Source organism: Palaemon carinicauda, chromosome 2, assembly GCF_036898095.1.
Source record: "Palaemon carinicauda isolate YSFRI2023 chromosome 2, ASM3689809v2, whole genome shotgun sequence".
Classification (NCBI taxonomy): Eukaryota; Metazoa; Arthropoda; class Malacostraca; order Decapoda; family Palaemonidae; genus Palaemon; species Palaemon carinicauda.
The window spans coordinates 152,951,850-152,967,100 of record NC_090726.1 but is presented as its reverse complement, the minus strand read 5'-3'; the positions used below and the strand labels follow the sequence as shown (position 1 = coordinate 152,967,100).

Genomic DNA, 15,251 nt, shown 5'->3' with positions numbered 1-15,251 from the left:
ATGCAGCAGGGGGCATGAGTCCTGCACTTCGTGTGGCCACAAAAGTTTTTGCCTTTGTGGTTGCAGAATAAGGCTGCACACTTCTTCATTGGCTCCTCCTGTAAAGGAAAAGGGGCTCAATGAGTATTCAATTTTTTATATCAGTGATATAAAAGCATACAATTTTTATTAACAATAGTAATTACTATCGTTTATGGTAGCTTAGGATAGTAAGCTTGAAAGGAAGTAGAAAAGACACATATCTATTTCCTCTCCCAGGCCATTGCTGAGACCTCCGTCAGTAATAATATTTAGTTTCCCTGATAGGGAGAATACAAGGTAGGAGAAAACTCTAGGAACTAGAGTTAGAGTTAGTAAGTGTCTATACTAACATTATCTACCTGTAATATATATTAACACTGATCGGTGATTTTTTAGGATCCTGATGATCGAAATAAACCATCTGGGTGTTAAGGGAGTACTTAGCCTCAACACAAAATCGTGGTCCCAACAATAGACTGCGACAGGAAACACAGTGTTAAAAAATGTGTGTACTACTGTATAGTTGTATACGGTAGTTTAGCCGGCGGAACTACCGGGGTTAGATTAGTAAATGGCAGCACTAACTGATAGAGAGAGAAAAAGCAGTGAGGAAGGAGAGCTTCCTATTATTATGGTTAACATAACAATTGGAAGTGTAGGAGGACTATCATGCCACCTACAGTCTCCTTGCTAGAATGAGAGTTCCAATGGAAGGGGTAAGAATCTGTCTGATTCTGGCTTCCACCCATCCACGAAAGGTCTGCTGCCGGCTATACCGCTGATGGAAACTTTTGTGGATGGCAGTCCAAGAGAGGGCTGAGGACTTCCCAAAGTATGTTAGGTTTCCCACCGGCAGCGGTCACGAGCCATCTTAATCTTCCCCCCAATAATATTCACTTCCTGTGAAGGAAGGAAGTAAGGGGGGAGGTGGCTGAGACGACTGAACTTACTGCTACCGGCAGGGTACCAGCCGGTAACGCAGTCAACCTAGCAAGCCGGGATGACTGTCAGAATACCGGTGAAAGAATATTGTGATGGCTATGACGTCACTAAAGGACAGAAGGGGGAAGGGTAAAGGGTCTTATAGTTCAAGAAATGAGAGGTGGCGGCAGGTATGCCGCCTACCTTCAACAGTGAACTGAGGAAGCATGGCTTCCTGTGCTGACGACATCGTCGGCGGCAGAGGAGACATGGTTCCTCTGTCGGCGAGATCATCGGCGGCAAGACTAGGGCACCCTGAGTTCGTCACTATCTAAATCAAAGCCGGAGCTCGACGGCAATGAAGACAGTGGTTACCGCCTGTAGCGGCGGCTGCACTCAGGGAGGGAGGAAGGGTTTAGCCTCTTTTCTCTAAGAGAGAATATACATCATACCTTATCCATAGATTCTAGAGAATGTAAGTTCTCGTCCGAATCAATAAGGAACGATAGGGTGATGCTAAACATGGGGAATTACTTTACTAATGTATATATGAGCGAGAGTAGTCTCGCTCTGGTAGGATCCCCGGCCAAGGTAGTTGGTACCGCCAGGGCTCCCGCCGCATCTGATCAGTAAAGTCACATAACAGGAAGAGGAATAAAATTCATGTATGCAAGATCACCGCTTGTATAATTTGCCTAAATAGCTAACGTTATAGCTCAATACTGGGAAATGTCACCCTACTGACTAACTAAAATGTAATAGTAACGGGCGAATGCAGTCGTAAAATGGCTGCCTCCGGTCTGGGAAATGCTCACCTAAACACACTGAAATTATAGAAATTTAACTGTCAAAAGGGAGACTAAAATTTTACACAGGAAAGAATTAATGCTCAACTTTCCAAAGGATGAAAATGCTGGAGATTGCATGATGAATTTTCAATAACTTGTAACAAAACACCGGGTTAACACGGGAGCACAACTCGCTTAGAGAGCTACAAGAAAAGGAATGGCGTCGTAGTAGTAATGGGGAAGGAGGTCCACCGGGGACCTAGATCGGCACCCCCTTCTTTCGCCACTCTTCCCCCTTACATCAAAGAGTTAAATCTATTCGGGGTGAAGATTGCTATGACTCGTATCTAAAAATACGTCCCCTGATATTATGAGATATCCTTAATTGGATACTTGCGTCAGGAGTTAGAATCCTGGAGACCTTCAGTTTATTTCTCTGGGAGTATCACTGTAGTATATATCCTTTAGAAGGCTACCTAAAGGAACCCTTCCATCAGGACGACATGGCCTGAGCCCGAAAATGCTACTAGCATTGTATGCTTTTATTAATGCAATAACCTCGAGCCTTGGAGGCAAGTCTACAGTTTCATATCAAAGGAACCTGGCAGTCATTACAATATGGTTGAAATTCACTTGCCATCAAGAAACCATGCTTAAAATAGGTGAGGTCAATGCCAAGAACTGTGGCCTTTCTAAGGGAAGAAAAAAAATTACTACCTTAGGGGCAGCGTCAATATTGAGTTAGGTTTGGGGACAAAGCAATATGAACATCAGGGGAGATTCATAGAAATTATAAATTCTGTTACAAATACTCCAGTTTTCATTTCTTTCACACTTGAATACCATTTATAATCAATTACAGTATCATATACAATTAAATAAATACAGTGTATACCAGCATAAAAAATCAATCTAAGTAGATGCAGGTATGTGTAAATAACCCACTAAATGAGAGATGATACCATATTTAACACCAGAGATCACCTTATGTGCATATGGTAAATAACATTCCCAACATCTTTCATTGTTTTTCTTTGAAGAGCCTTGAACAAGCAAGCACAAAAACTTTACATGATGTGCAGTACTCACCTAACTTCATAGATGACATTTGGCCAATAAACATGTCATCTGAGAACAACAGTTTAATCATGATTTGTGTTCTGTAGTCTAAATTACATCCAGCTTGAGAAACAACAAGTTCCCTCTTAACAGGAACTGAATCGACAGTATCGGTAGCATCGTCTTCACCATCACTATCTTCATCTAAAGAAAAAGAAAGTTTATATTACAGGAATATGTTTCTGACTAACATGAAGATTTTATGGTATTTTGCTTTATGCCCAACTAAATAATGTAATTTCCATACATTGCATGAGCATTTCTTTTTTAACCATACTCTTTCTTGCAGAATATGAAATTAGTTTAAGCCCTTTTATTTCAAGCCAAACAAGAAAAATTTGAATTTTAATCTATAGTTTGCCTTTTAAGGGAATTATTTTTTTAATACTATTACACTTCCATTATTGATAACACTTGGAAAATAAGTAAATAAAAGTTTCAAGAAAATATCACAAATTTTAAGTAATTTGTATTTTTCCTAACATACTTACCGAGAACTACTTTCTTAGGAGTTACCTGGAATCTCCTCTCAACCGACCAGAGTTTTGTATAGTCTACCCTACTTCCGTTTTCTGTGGGGACTAACCCAGGCGTAAGGAGAACGTGCCCTGAGGGTAGTCCTGAGCTAGGTCGGCGTTAGCTTGGGTCTCGCTCGTCAGTAAGTTCTTAGGATGGTACAAAAGGTTCTTCAAGGGCAGAAAGGCACTCGGGGAAGGTAGGGAGGGCCATTACCCGAAAGTAGTTCTCGGTAAGTATGTTAGGAAAAATACAAATTACTTAAAATTTGTGATTTGTTCCAACACAGAGACTTACCTCGAACTACTTTCTTAGGAGACTTACACTTTAGGAGGTGGGAGTGTCTTCCTGAACTTCAGACCAAGCTAACCGGACGTCCAGTAACCTAGATGTGAACTAGGTTGCAAAATATAACGGAAAACGAAAGGTAGGGAAAACTACACAAAGAGCTCATGTTAGTGTCTAAGTACTCACCCTTTAAAAAATTCCATGATGCTGAGTCCCGTGACGATGTTGTAGAGACGTGTCTTCTTTGGTTTGTATGTGGGGTTATCTCCGAGCAGGGATAGGAAAACGGGGACTAGGGTGAAAGGGAACGAACCTGTGTCTCTTGGTTTTGTTATCCGCGATTGTACCTGGGGCTTCACAGTTAAATCGCTTGGAGCGCGGAGATGACTGTCCCAATAGAAAAACCGTCTAAAAACCTCCTAGAGTAATCCTTGAGATAATGTGCTGTGAAGGTCGACTGATTCGACCAGGTGCCTGCTCGAAGGATCTGGCCCACCGCCATGTTCCTCTCAAAAGCTAGAGAAGTACTTAGACCCCTAATGTCATGGGGCCTGGGAGTACCTGGCAGGGGCAGTCCCTCCTCATTATAGGCTCTGACAATAACCCGTCTCAGCCAAAAGGAGATGGTATTCTTAGATACCTGCTTTTTCGTAACACCCGTGGAGACAAAAAGATTTTTGATACCAGGGCGGAGATGGGCAGTCCTCTCAAGGTACTTTCTAACGGCACGGACGGGGCACAACTTCAAATCTTCTGGATTCCCTGTCTTAGGAATGGCCGGCATTGAAAATCCCTTGAACTTCGGATCCCAGACCGCTGGATTTTGAGTCTTTGCCACGAAAGAAGGGACGAACTTGAGGGAGATTTCCCTCCACCCCTTCGAATGAGAGATGTCGTAAGACAACCCATGGATCTCTCCTACTCTCTTAGCAGAGGCCAAGGCCAACAAGAAGACCGTCTTGAGAGTGAGATCCCTGTCTACTATATCCTTCAGGGGTTCGAACGGGGGACCACTTAACATTTTCAATACCCTTGCCAAGTCCCACTGCGGCACCCTGGAGGCCTGCGGAGGGCAAGCTTGTTCGAAGCTCCTGATGAGCATAGAAATGTGCCTAGAGGTGCCCAGGTCGATGCCCTTCAGTAGGAAGACTTAGCCCAAGGCTGCACGGACTCCTTTGATAGCCGGAATTGACATGCCCACTTCGTCTCTGAGATGCACTAGAAAATCCGCGATATCTGGGACCGAAGCTTTGAGAGGCTTGATGTTCTTTGAGGCACACCATTTCGTAAAAGTGGCCCATTTTGCTTGGTAGACCGCTGCTGAAGACCGTCTCAGATAACGTGACATCTTTTCTGCAGTTCCTGTTGAATATCCTTCCTTCCTCAGGAGCCGCTCGATAGTCTCCAGGCGTGAAGGCGTAGAGACTGAGGATTGTCGTGGAACCTTAGAAAGTGTGGCTGCTGTAGAAGATCTGGCCTGTCGGGTAGAGGCCACGGAGGAAGACATGCCAGGTCCCTTAGATCCGCGAACCACTCCCTCTCCGGCCACCAGGGCGCTACCAAAGTCATCTTTAAGTTTCGGGCCGTCCGTACTCTGTTGAGCACTTGCCTGATCAATGTGAAGGGGGGAAAAGCGTACACGTGAGGTTGTCCCATTTGTGTTGAAAAGCATCTTCCAAGGCCGTCTTTGGGTCTGGGACAGGAGAACAAAACACGGGGAGTTGTGCGTTCAGCCTGGTTGCAAAGAGATCCATCACTGGCGATCCCCATTTTTGAATGATGAGTCTGGCTACTTCTGGGAGGAGGGACCACTCTGTTCCCACTACTTGTCCCATCCTGCTGAGGCCGTCGGCTAGGACGTTCTTTTTGCCTGGAATGAACCTTGCTGAAATCACTATCTGGTTCGACTCTGCCCAATCCAGGATCTCCAGAGCGAGATCGCACAACTCCTTCGATTTTAGACCTCCGTGTTTCTTTATGTACGGGACTACCGTGGCGTTGTCGCACATCAACGCCGCCGTGTTTCCCCTTAGAAGATCGACGAACTGTAGGCAAGCTTCTCGGACTGCCTTCAACTCCAGGACGTTGATGTGCTGCCCTTTCTCCTCGTCCGTCCAGGTTCCTCTCGTTGCCTCGTTGAGGAGATGTGCCCCCCACCCCTCTTTGGAGGCGTCTGTAAACAGAAGCATCTCGGGAGGCTCGGTTGCGAAGGGCATCCCCTTGAGAGTATTCGACCGACACTGCCACCACTCCAGGGAGGGTATTGTCTCCGGCAGGACGGGGATTAATTTGTAGGGCGAGTCTACTTGGTTCCAGAGACCCTTCAGGTTCCATTCGATGCTCCTGAGCCCGAGCCTCCCTCGGGGAACGAGTTTCTCTAACGTCACTAGATGCTTTATCAGCCTTTGCCAGTCTTTTGGCTCTCCTGGGTTGTCTCGAAAGGAAAGGCAGGAGGATTCATTCCAGGTTGTTCACCCGGTCCTCCGACGGAAAGGCCTTCACTAGTCGGGAGTCCAGTGTCATCCCCAAGTAGGTCATCCTGGTGGAGGGCGACAGATTTGATTTTTCCTGGTTGATCGTGATACCCAGATCCTTGCAGAATTGAAGTAGCTTTACACCTTGCTCCTTCAAAACTCCCTCTGAGGAGGAAAGGAGCAACCAGTCGTCCAGGTATCGAATGAGGCGAATACCCCTCTCGTGAGCCCATACCGAAACTGTCGTGAACTCTTGTGAATACCTGGGGAGCTGTTGACAAACCGAAGCAGAGAGTCTTGAACTGTAGGATCTGGGCACCCCACTTCACCCGGAGAAACTTCCTGCTTGAGGGGTGGACCGGGATTTGAAAGTATGCGTCCTTGAGGTCTATGGTCATCATGTAGTCCCCTTCCCTCAAGGACTGCAAGACCGACTTCGGGGTGTCCATTTTGAAGACCGTCTTGCAAACAAACTTGAGGGCTGACAGGTCTATCACCGGTCTCCATCCCCCTGTCGCCTTTTCCACCAGAAGAAGCCTGGGCCCGGATGTAGGACCACTTCCATTGCACCTTTCTCCATCATAGTGGAAACTTCTTCCTGAAGGGCTGCCCTCTTCAAGGGGTCCTTGGGTGCCAGCCACTCCGCAGACTGGCTGGAATCAAAGGTGGAGGTTCCGTTAAGAACGGGAGTCTGTACCCTTCTTTCAGTACGGATACTGTCCAGGGCTCCGCACCGTGAGCCCTCCATGCTTGCCAATATTGTCTGAGGCATCCCCCAACCTGAGGCTTGGGCAGGAGTAGGGGGCCTCCCACTCTATCTCCTCCTGGAGGAGCGGCCTGAACGCCCTCTCCTGGACGCTGAGTATGCCGTCCTAAAAGAGGCAGACGCTGCTGGGGCTCCTCTACGGGGGGGCTGTGGTGGTTGAGCCCAAGAGGTAGATGGGGCGTCTCTCCTCGTCAGGCTAGGAGAGGCATGAGAAGTAGAGGGGCCATCCGACGTTGACCTCCTGTAAGCGGGCCTCCTCACGGGGTGGGGTCTGGGTGTGCTCACATCCTTCCTTTTCGAGACCTTTTCCATGAGCTCCTCCAACTGTTTCAACGGAAACAGGGAGTCACCCCACACAGGTAGGCTCCTCAAAGCCCTTGCTTCTCTTGGCCAAGATCGTATCCCTTTTCCGAAGTACCCAGTTGGCTGACAGGGCAAGAGACTGATAAGTTAGGAACTTTAAGGTCTTTCCCCCGGAGATGATGAGTTCCTTCAGGAGGTCTTGTTTCGCCGGGTCTGTCAAGTCGTAGGTGGCTTGCACACCTACCAGAGTGGAGGCCCACCAGTCCAACCAGGAGGCGACGTGGACCAAGTCTTTGGACATTTCCTCCATCATCGCAGCCTCCGACTGTGAAAAACAAATCGGGGCTGATGCGGCTCTGTCTTCTGGGGCACCCTGGCTCAATACTTCTAGGGAAGACTCTATTTTGCAGGCTCCCGGTCGCTGGCCTTCTGGACATAAAACTTACTCTGGGACCTGAGTCCCTGTAGTAACTTTGAGGAACTCTGTGACTTGGGGGCTTCGGCATTGCCCGCCACAATCTTGTCTACGTGGGCACGGCCCAGGATCAAATCCCTGGCCACAGGCAGCGTCAGGGAGGGTTTCTGCTGCACGGGGGCCTTCATCAGCCGATTTAGGCTGGACCGCCAGGAGTCCTCGTCGGCTGGAACAGGTTCTTCGATCCGGTGATGTCTGCGTATAAGGCCTATCACCCTACGATATGCGAGTCCTCGGTTGGGGAACCTTCCCTGTCGCCAGCAACACCCTCTGCCTGATTCCGAGGTGCCGGGTCAACGGGCACTCCCATCGGTCGTTGTGGCTCGGACTCGACGAGCACCTCCCTGCGGTGGTAACGGTCTGCGCCGACGGGAACTTCCGCACTAGGCCCGGGTGTCGGGACGGGGATCGCCGTGTCGGCGAGGACTACCGTCCGTAAAATGTCTTTGGACGACGAGGACGCGGCTTCCGTGGGCTGGCCCGACGGAGGAAGCCGTTCCTGCGAGTCCAACCTGCTGACCCGACCAGGCTGCCCGTCCGAAAGCGCGGCTCCCCCCGCTGGGCGGGTTGAGCCAGAAGCTTCGCGGCCTTACGCCTACCTGAAGAGGCCTTCTCGCTCTGTTCCTTGCGAGGGTCATACTTATGGCTGGCCGAGGTCCTCCATGGAGAATAGTCTCTGGACCGGCGGCTTGGAGAACGCTGAAACTCGTCGAAGTCCCCGACCCTCCTGCGGGGAACGAAGACCCATTCACCATTGGGGGACCTACTCTTCCTGTACTTCCTCCTCGGTGACCTGGATCGTCTTCTGCTATACCTTGAGCGGGACCTTGAGCGGGAGCGCCTGCATCTGGATCTCTCCCTCCTCCGCCGGCGCCTCCTCCTCGCTTCACCCTCCGAAGAGACCGAAGAGTCGGCCTCCGAAGATCCCGACGATACTGCATAACCTGACCGACGGACGGAAGCGGGGGCAACGGAGGTCTTCGCGAACTGTTGAGTTCCAGAGGTCGAGGGTTGTAAAAACGAGTCAGGAACCGCCGTCAGAGGAGCTGGAAAGGAGGTCGGCCTCACCACGCTGGGGAACCAGGAATCTAGGCCATCCTCCATCCGCAACGGGGACCTACCTGGTGTTTTCGGGAGCTTCCACCCGAAGGGCTCCCCTACCGTCGAGTCCAACCTATCCTGGACGCCATCAGCTGCTGAAGTACCTGAAACACAGGCCCAAGACGCGGGCGAAGAGACAGGAACAGTGTTACTCCACATGGGGTCATCGGAGGAGACGTGCCCCCCAATCACAAGGGCAGAGTCTCCAAGACCCCCAGACAAAGCACTATCAGGCCCCCCACTAGCCTGTGACGATTCAGCAACCCCCACATCATGTATATTAGACTCTTGGGGAAGAGCCATCGGCACCTTCCCTGCAACGGACTTACCTCGTCCCCTACCCTGGGTAGGGGAAGAAGGGACAGAAATCCCGTCAGACCTTCCACCTGGCGACGGCAATGGCGAAGAGATGCTCGCCTTCCTGGGGGATCGTTTAGAGGATTTCTTCTTCTTTGTGCTATAACGCACCCACTGGATTTCATTCCAGCTAACACACTCCGAGCACGTATCCGTCGGCGAACACACACTGCCTCTACAGGAAGAGCAAAGGGAATGCGGGTCCACCTCCGGCTTGGAAAGGAACGCTCCACACGACTTCCCGGCTCTAGGCCCAGACAACGGCGGGTCTGCTCCATCACAACACAACCACAAGACACAGGCACGAAGGGAAGGGATAAGGAAAACACTTGGGAAGCACAAGGGAAATAGTGAACACGCGAGAACACAAGGGAGAGCACAGAGACACCACGTGGGACACACGAGTCGGGGACACAAAGGGTCGCAAGAGAATGGAGAGCGGCGTGATGGTATCACGACGCGACCAGAGAACTTACTGACGAGCGAGACCCAAGCTAACGCCGACCTAGCTCAGGACTACCCTCAGGGCACGTTCTCCTTACGCCTGGGTTAGTCCCCACAGAAAACGGAAGTAGGGTAGACTACACAAAACTCTGGTCGGTTGAGAGGAGATTCCAGGTAACTCCTAAGAAAGTAGTTCGAGGTAAGTCTCTGTGTTGGAACAAATATAATTTTTTCTTTCTACAAACCACAAAACTTACAACTGCCTTTAGGCCTGTGAAGCTCCTCTAGACATTAACCTTTAGAGGAAAAATCAATCTTGGTTCTGCACATCTGGATTTCAAAATCTCAATATGAGCAAAAAATAGGTAATTCCATGTAGTGTCTAACTACTTTACAAGAGACGTGAGGTCATTAGGCTAGCACTTTAATTCATAAAAGTGATAGGTTTGTAAAAAAATTATTTAGTTAATGAATAAAAACAGTTTTTGCACTAAAGCCCAGCACTTGACAGTTACTTGAGGAGCTATCAATGTGGAAAGAAATTTTTACAATTCATATGTTGAGCCCTGGAACTTGGAACTGGTAAATAAAAAAATAATCGTAAATTATCAGGAGTTACTACTCTAAAGGTCACCGATGAAGATGACAAAAAATGCTTAACTATTTAAAGAATTCATATTCAATAAAAAAGATAATTCTAATTCTATAAAATATAATAACAAGACCTCTCGTAGAACCTGGCAATCATTACAATATGGTTGAAATTCACTTATCAAGAAACCATGCTTGAAATAGGCAAGGTCAACTTGTAAATGACAAAGGACTGTCTCCAACCTTCTTACATTGTTGCTAAACTTCCAAGAATACATGTCCGATGTGATCCCTCTCATTTCACTGTTAATTATTACACTCTATTGTTCTTCCTATAAACCTATAGAAAATTACTGTTTCTTGGCATGGAATCATTACACTGTAGTCAATGTATTCTTAAAAGTATATTCGGTGCAGGGTCCTTTCCTAACTTTGATCAGACTTCTTTGCCAAGTGTACCCATGTGTGCAGAAACCCCCTAAAAGTCTACTTATATTCCTCTACATTTACTTATATTTTTAAAAGTCCCTGTATTTAGAAATTCAAACACTATAAAAAGACTGACTTTAAAACAGTTTTTCCATCTCTATAAATGGTAATATTTCCTTCTTCCATACTGATAATTTCTTAATAGCAGTTACAATTCCATATAGGACTACTGTAAAACAGATTTGACCATGGGTAATGCACTCATGCAACAAAACTTGCACCTATGTACTCACAGCCTAGCACTGAATTTTGAGTAATCCCATAAAATAATTCTATTTAGCATGTTCCTCAACATGTTGAATAAAAATTGAATAGATTGCCATTTCTTAAAAAATTGAGATTTGTTCCTACTTGGATACAAACCTTCAATCTTTAATAGAAGACTTAGGAGGAAGAGCATCTAACCAACTAGCTGGTTTACTTTTGTAAGAATGTCAAAGCATTCCTGTCATCCTCCTAACAACCAGGACATGAGATGACGCAGGTGTTAGGGTATGTTATTACAATGGACTGGTAACTGCTTGGACCTTGCATACACTGGCTTCCCTGGCATTATAACAATTAAGGTTGGTTCTCCAGTAGGGACATCTGATCGTGCCTTGATTTCATTAGTAGTCAAGAATGTGCAGCCTGTGTTAGATGTGTTTTACTCATGTAAGATTTATATAATATCTCAAGCAGACTGGAATGGCCTTTTGTGTGATCTTTTGGACTTGAATTGGTCACGAATGTATAACTGTTGAGCCTATTGTTCCTTTGAATGAAAATCTAGTCAACATAATTGATAAGCATATCCCTTCTCGTGTGCTAAGGTTCCGAGTGAAAGACAAACCCTGGTTCAAGGATGATTGTGAACGTGCGTATTTGGAGAAGCAGGAGGCCTAACATCTTTGGAAGGGTAACAGATCAAATTTTACTTGGAATACTATACTCGGCTTAGAGCTTTTGCTCAGAGAGTTTATGCTTCAACTGAAAAGCAATACAATTTAACTAAAAGAAACCATTTCTGGTACAACACAGGTAGGCTATCATTAAATCTGCATTCTGGTGCAGACACAACAGTTCCTCCTTTACTTAAACCTGATCGTTGTCACTCACTGGCCAAAGGAAAAGGCAACCCTTTTGACTGATGTGTTTTACAGTAAGCAGAGTAATTAGATATTTGATCTTTCTCATTCCTATTTTCCTGAAGCTAAACGAACTAGTTTAGCTTTTCAATCTTGGGAAAGTGAAGGTCTCTTGATGGACCTTGATGCTTATGAAGATGTAGACCCAAATAGTACTTTCCTTTGTTTTTTATAAAGACTGCAGATTTCTCAACTCCTAAGTTATTTTCTGCAAGTTAGCAAGAAGAGGTTCTTTTAGCACTTGTTTAAGAATTGGTTATGTTACTCTATTATGTAAATGCATTTGGGGTAGCCAAAGTCCAGCTGATTACCGCCCAATTTGCATACTGCCATTTTATCAAAAGTTTTTGAACATCTTATGGCAAAACGTCTAAATAGATTTGCTGACGGTAATCATGTTTTTTAGTTTGCAATTTGGCTTTCATAGGGCCTTGGAGTATGTGATGCCCTTCTTACAATCTCCAATGCTGTACACAAATCCCTTGATTATGATCAGGAAGTTTGTATGATTGGCCTTTATTTTAGTGCTGCCTTTGACTGTGTTGATCATGAGGCCCTTGTTTTCCAACTCAAACAGTTGGGAAGGGGTGGGTCTTTTCTTAGCATCATTATTGAATTTTCAAGTATTACATTGCAAAGAGTTGTTGTTGATAGGCACCATAGTAAGTACAGTACAGACATGTGATATCTGGTGTTCCTCAAAATAGTATTCTTGGCCCATTACTTTTCATACTAAATACGCATGCTGTGGTTTGGCCTAGAAAATAAGCTCCTTTCAGTATTACCGTATATTTCCGCGTATAAGACGACCCTATATTCCAAAATTTAACCATTAAAAATGGGGGTTCGTCTTATACTACCGTTATAAAATCACACCTTGAATTCTATGTCTGGTTTATCAGTAGGCTAGCCTAGGTTGAGGTGCGATAACCACCGACACACATGAAATGATTTGCATTAATATATAAATGTATAATGAAAGTAATGAAACAATTTTTACCGTATATATTATTGGCATATCTACAAAAATAGCATAAATGATAAATTCGAGGAATAATTCCAACTTTTAACCATACGAGCACAGCTGAGAAAATGTAAACATCGAGTATTGGTTGCGTTATTAGCAACTTTTTCTCTAGCTAACCTTTCAGTAATTTTAATGCTAGTGTTAATTACGATAGTAATAACATATAGGGTATCATATTATTTATTTGTTTAAGAATTATTATTTTTAGCTGTAAATAACAATTTTGGATTACAAACGGTACAATCTTTATTTCTCAATAAAATTTACGGTACACTACAGTATTGCATTTAAAACCTAAAAATTTGTAAAACTTTATTTCCAATCAATATTAAACATTAAACCTGTGACATGTATAAATCTAACACCACTAAAACTCCTCACAGTTATCACTGTGTTTCGAAAAACTGTTCGAACACATCACGAGATTTATCATATACGCCATCATCGTAAGGATTCCAGTCCGGTTCCGGTGAGTCGACTTTGGCTTCGTCGTCGCATTCGTTCAATAAATCGTCTTCACTACAATACATGGCATTTGAGATCCTGTATTTTAAAAATTATTTTATGACACTTTCCACCTTTACATTATCGTATGCTTTTATAACAAACTCGCAAAGAACATCAAAGAACATAAAAGAAGAAGAAGAAAGAGGAGGAACGGGCATTTCGTACGTGAGCAGCTGATGAGCGTAAACAAAACAATGCAGGCTAGGTGACGACCGTGAAGTGTGTTCGAGGAAAACAATAAAGGATTTGTTTTATTATTTCATTTATTTTTAATTTATAAGGATACAGTAAATATCATCATCTTTACATAACCTATATTTCATAAGGTATCTAGTGTTGCAAAAGCTAGCCTAGGCTATATACACAGATGGTTTTATAATTGAGCAGTCTTCTTATACTACCGATATGAGATAAATTCATAAAAATTTGCTCAAATTTTGTACCTCGTCTTATATGAAGGTCGCCTTATACGCGGAAATATACGGTATGCAGATGATGCTACTCTCTTTGAATCAATTCTATCTCCTGAATATAGGTCTGGGGTTGCTGAATCTCTTCATAGAGATCTAGCTAAAATTAGTGCAAGGTGCAAATTATAGGGAATGAAGTTGAATCCTAACAAAACTCAAAGTATAATTGTAAGTAGGTCAAGGATAGTGGCTCCTCAACATCCAGATCTCAGCACTGATAAATTTTCTTTAACTCTGTATTACTTTTAATATTTTAGGTGTGCTTCTTGACAGGAAATTTACTTTCTTGAGAAACACAATAAGTCTGTCTCTTCATCAATAGAATAAAAAATTGGCATATTGAGAAAGTCTTGTAAGATTTTCAGTAATCAATCTATTCTGAAGAAGTGTTTCAATTCTTTCATTATACCTTGTTTTGAGTATTGCTCTCCTGTCTGGTCTTCAGCTGCTGATTCTCATCCTAATTTATTAGACAGGAACTTGTGGTCTATTAAATTTCTTATTCCAGATATAGATATTAGTCTTTTGCACCGTCGTTCAATTAGTTCGTTGTGCATGTTGCATAAGAGTTTCCATAATTCTGACCCTCCTTTACATTTAGATGTTCCAGGCCAATACCATCTTCTTCATAATACTAAGTATGCAGTTAATTCTAATTGTCAGCCCTTCTCCATCACGAGGCTCAATACTATGCAGTATACTAGAAGTTTTTTTTTCCAGCTATGACCAAGTTGTGGAATGGTCTTTCTAATCAGGTAGTTGAATTGGTAGAACTTCAAAAGTTCAAACTTGCAGCAAATGTTTTTATATTGAACAAGCTGACATGTCCATTTTTATAGTTTACATATGAAAGACCTGTTTTAATGTTGCCATTGTTCTTGAAATATTCTATTTTAATTGTTCACTACTTCACACATAGTTTAATTATTTCCTTTCCTCACAGGGCTATTCAACTAAGGTTGTAGCTTAGCTAATAATAATAATAATAATAATAATAATAATAATAATAATAATAATAATAATAATAATAATAATAATACTGTGATGATGATAATAATAATAATAATAATAATAATAATAATAATAATAATAATAATAATAACAACAACAATAATATGGTCAAGGGAGGAACATAACTATTTGTATGAAGTGTATAAATGTATGATCATATGGGAACATGGGTGCATACATTTGGCCATCATCTCCCTCATTTAGGAGGATGGGAGAAATGCTTTTAAACAATCTTACTTCTAAGAAAAGCTGCTCGATCATATGTATCGTTGAAGAGATGCTACTAGTCCCGTGGGTGAGCAAGGTTTGCTACATGACCTGTTGAGCTCCTACCACTGGTTCAAAGATACAGGTATCCAGGATACCTATGGATACCCCCATAAGTAATATGCAGAAAAAGTCATCTGTTGCTAACATATTACTGTCTTTGCAAACAGGGCTTCTTACAGGCTCTTC

The 15,251-nt window shown here is 44.1% G+C and overlaps 1 protein-coding gene across 1 annotated transcript in view; it reads right to left on the bottom strand.

Moving 5' to 3' along the window:
• Positions 1-15,251, bottom strand: part of LOC137620693 (protein mono-ADP-ribosyltransferase PARP3-like) — a 307,977-nt gene that overhangs the window by 172,880 nt on the left and 119,846 nt on the right. Inside the window, exon 6 of the mRNA XM_068351043.1 lies at positions 2,802-2,993. Within this exon, the coding sequence (XP_068207144.1) occupies positions 2,802-2,993 (192 nt within the window). The remainder of the gene's footprint in view (positions 1-2,801; positions 2,994-15,251) is intronic.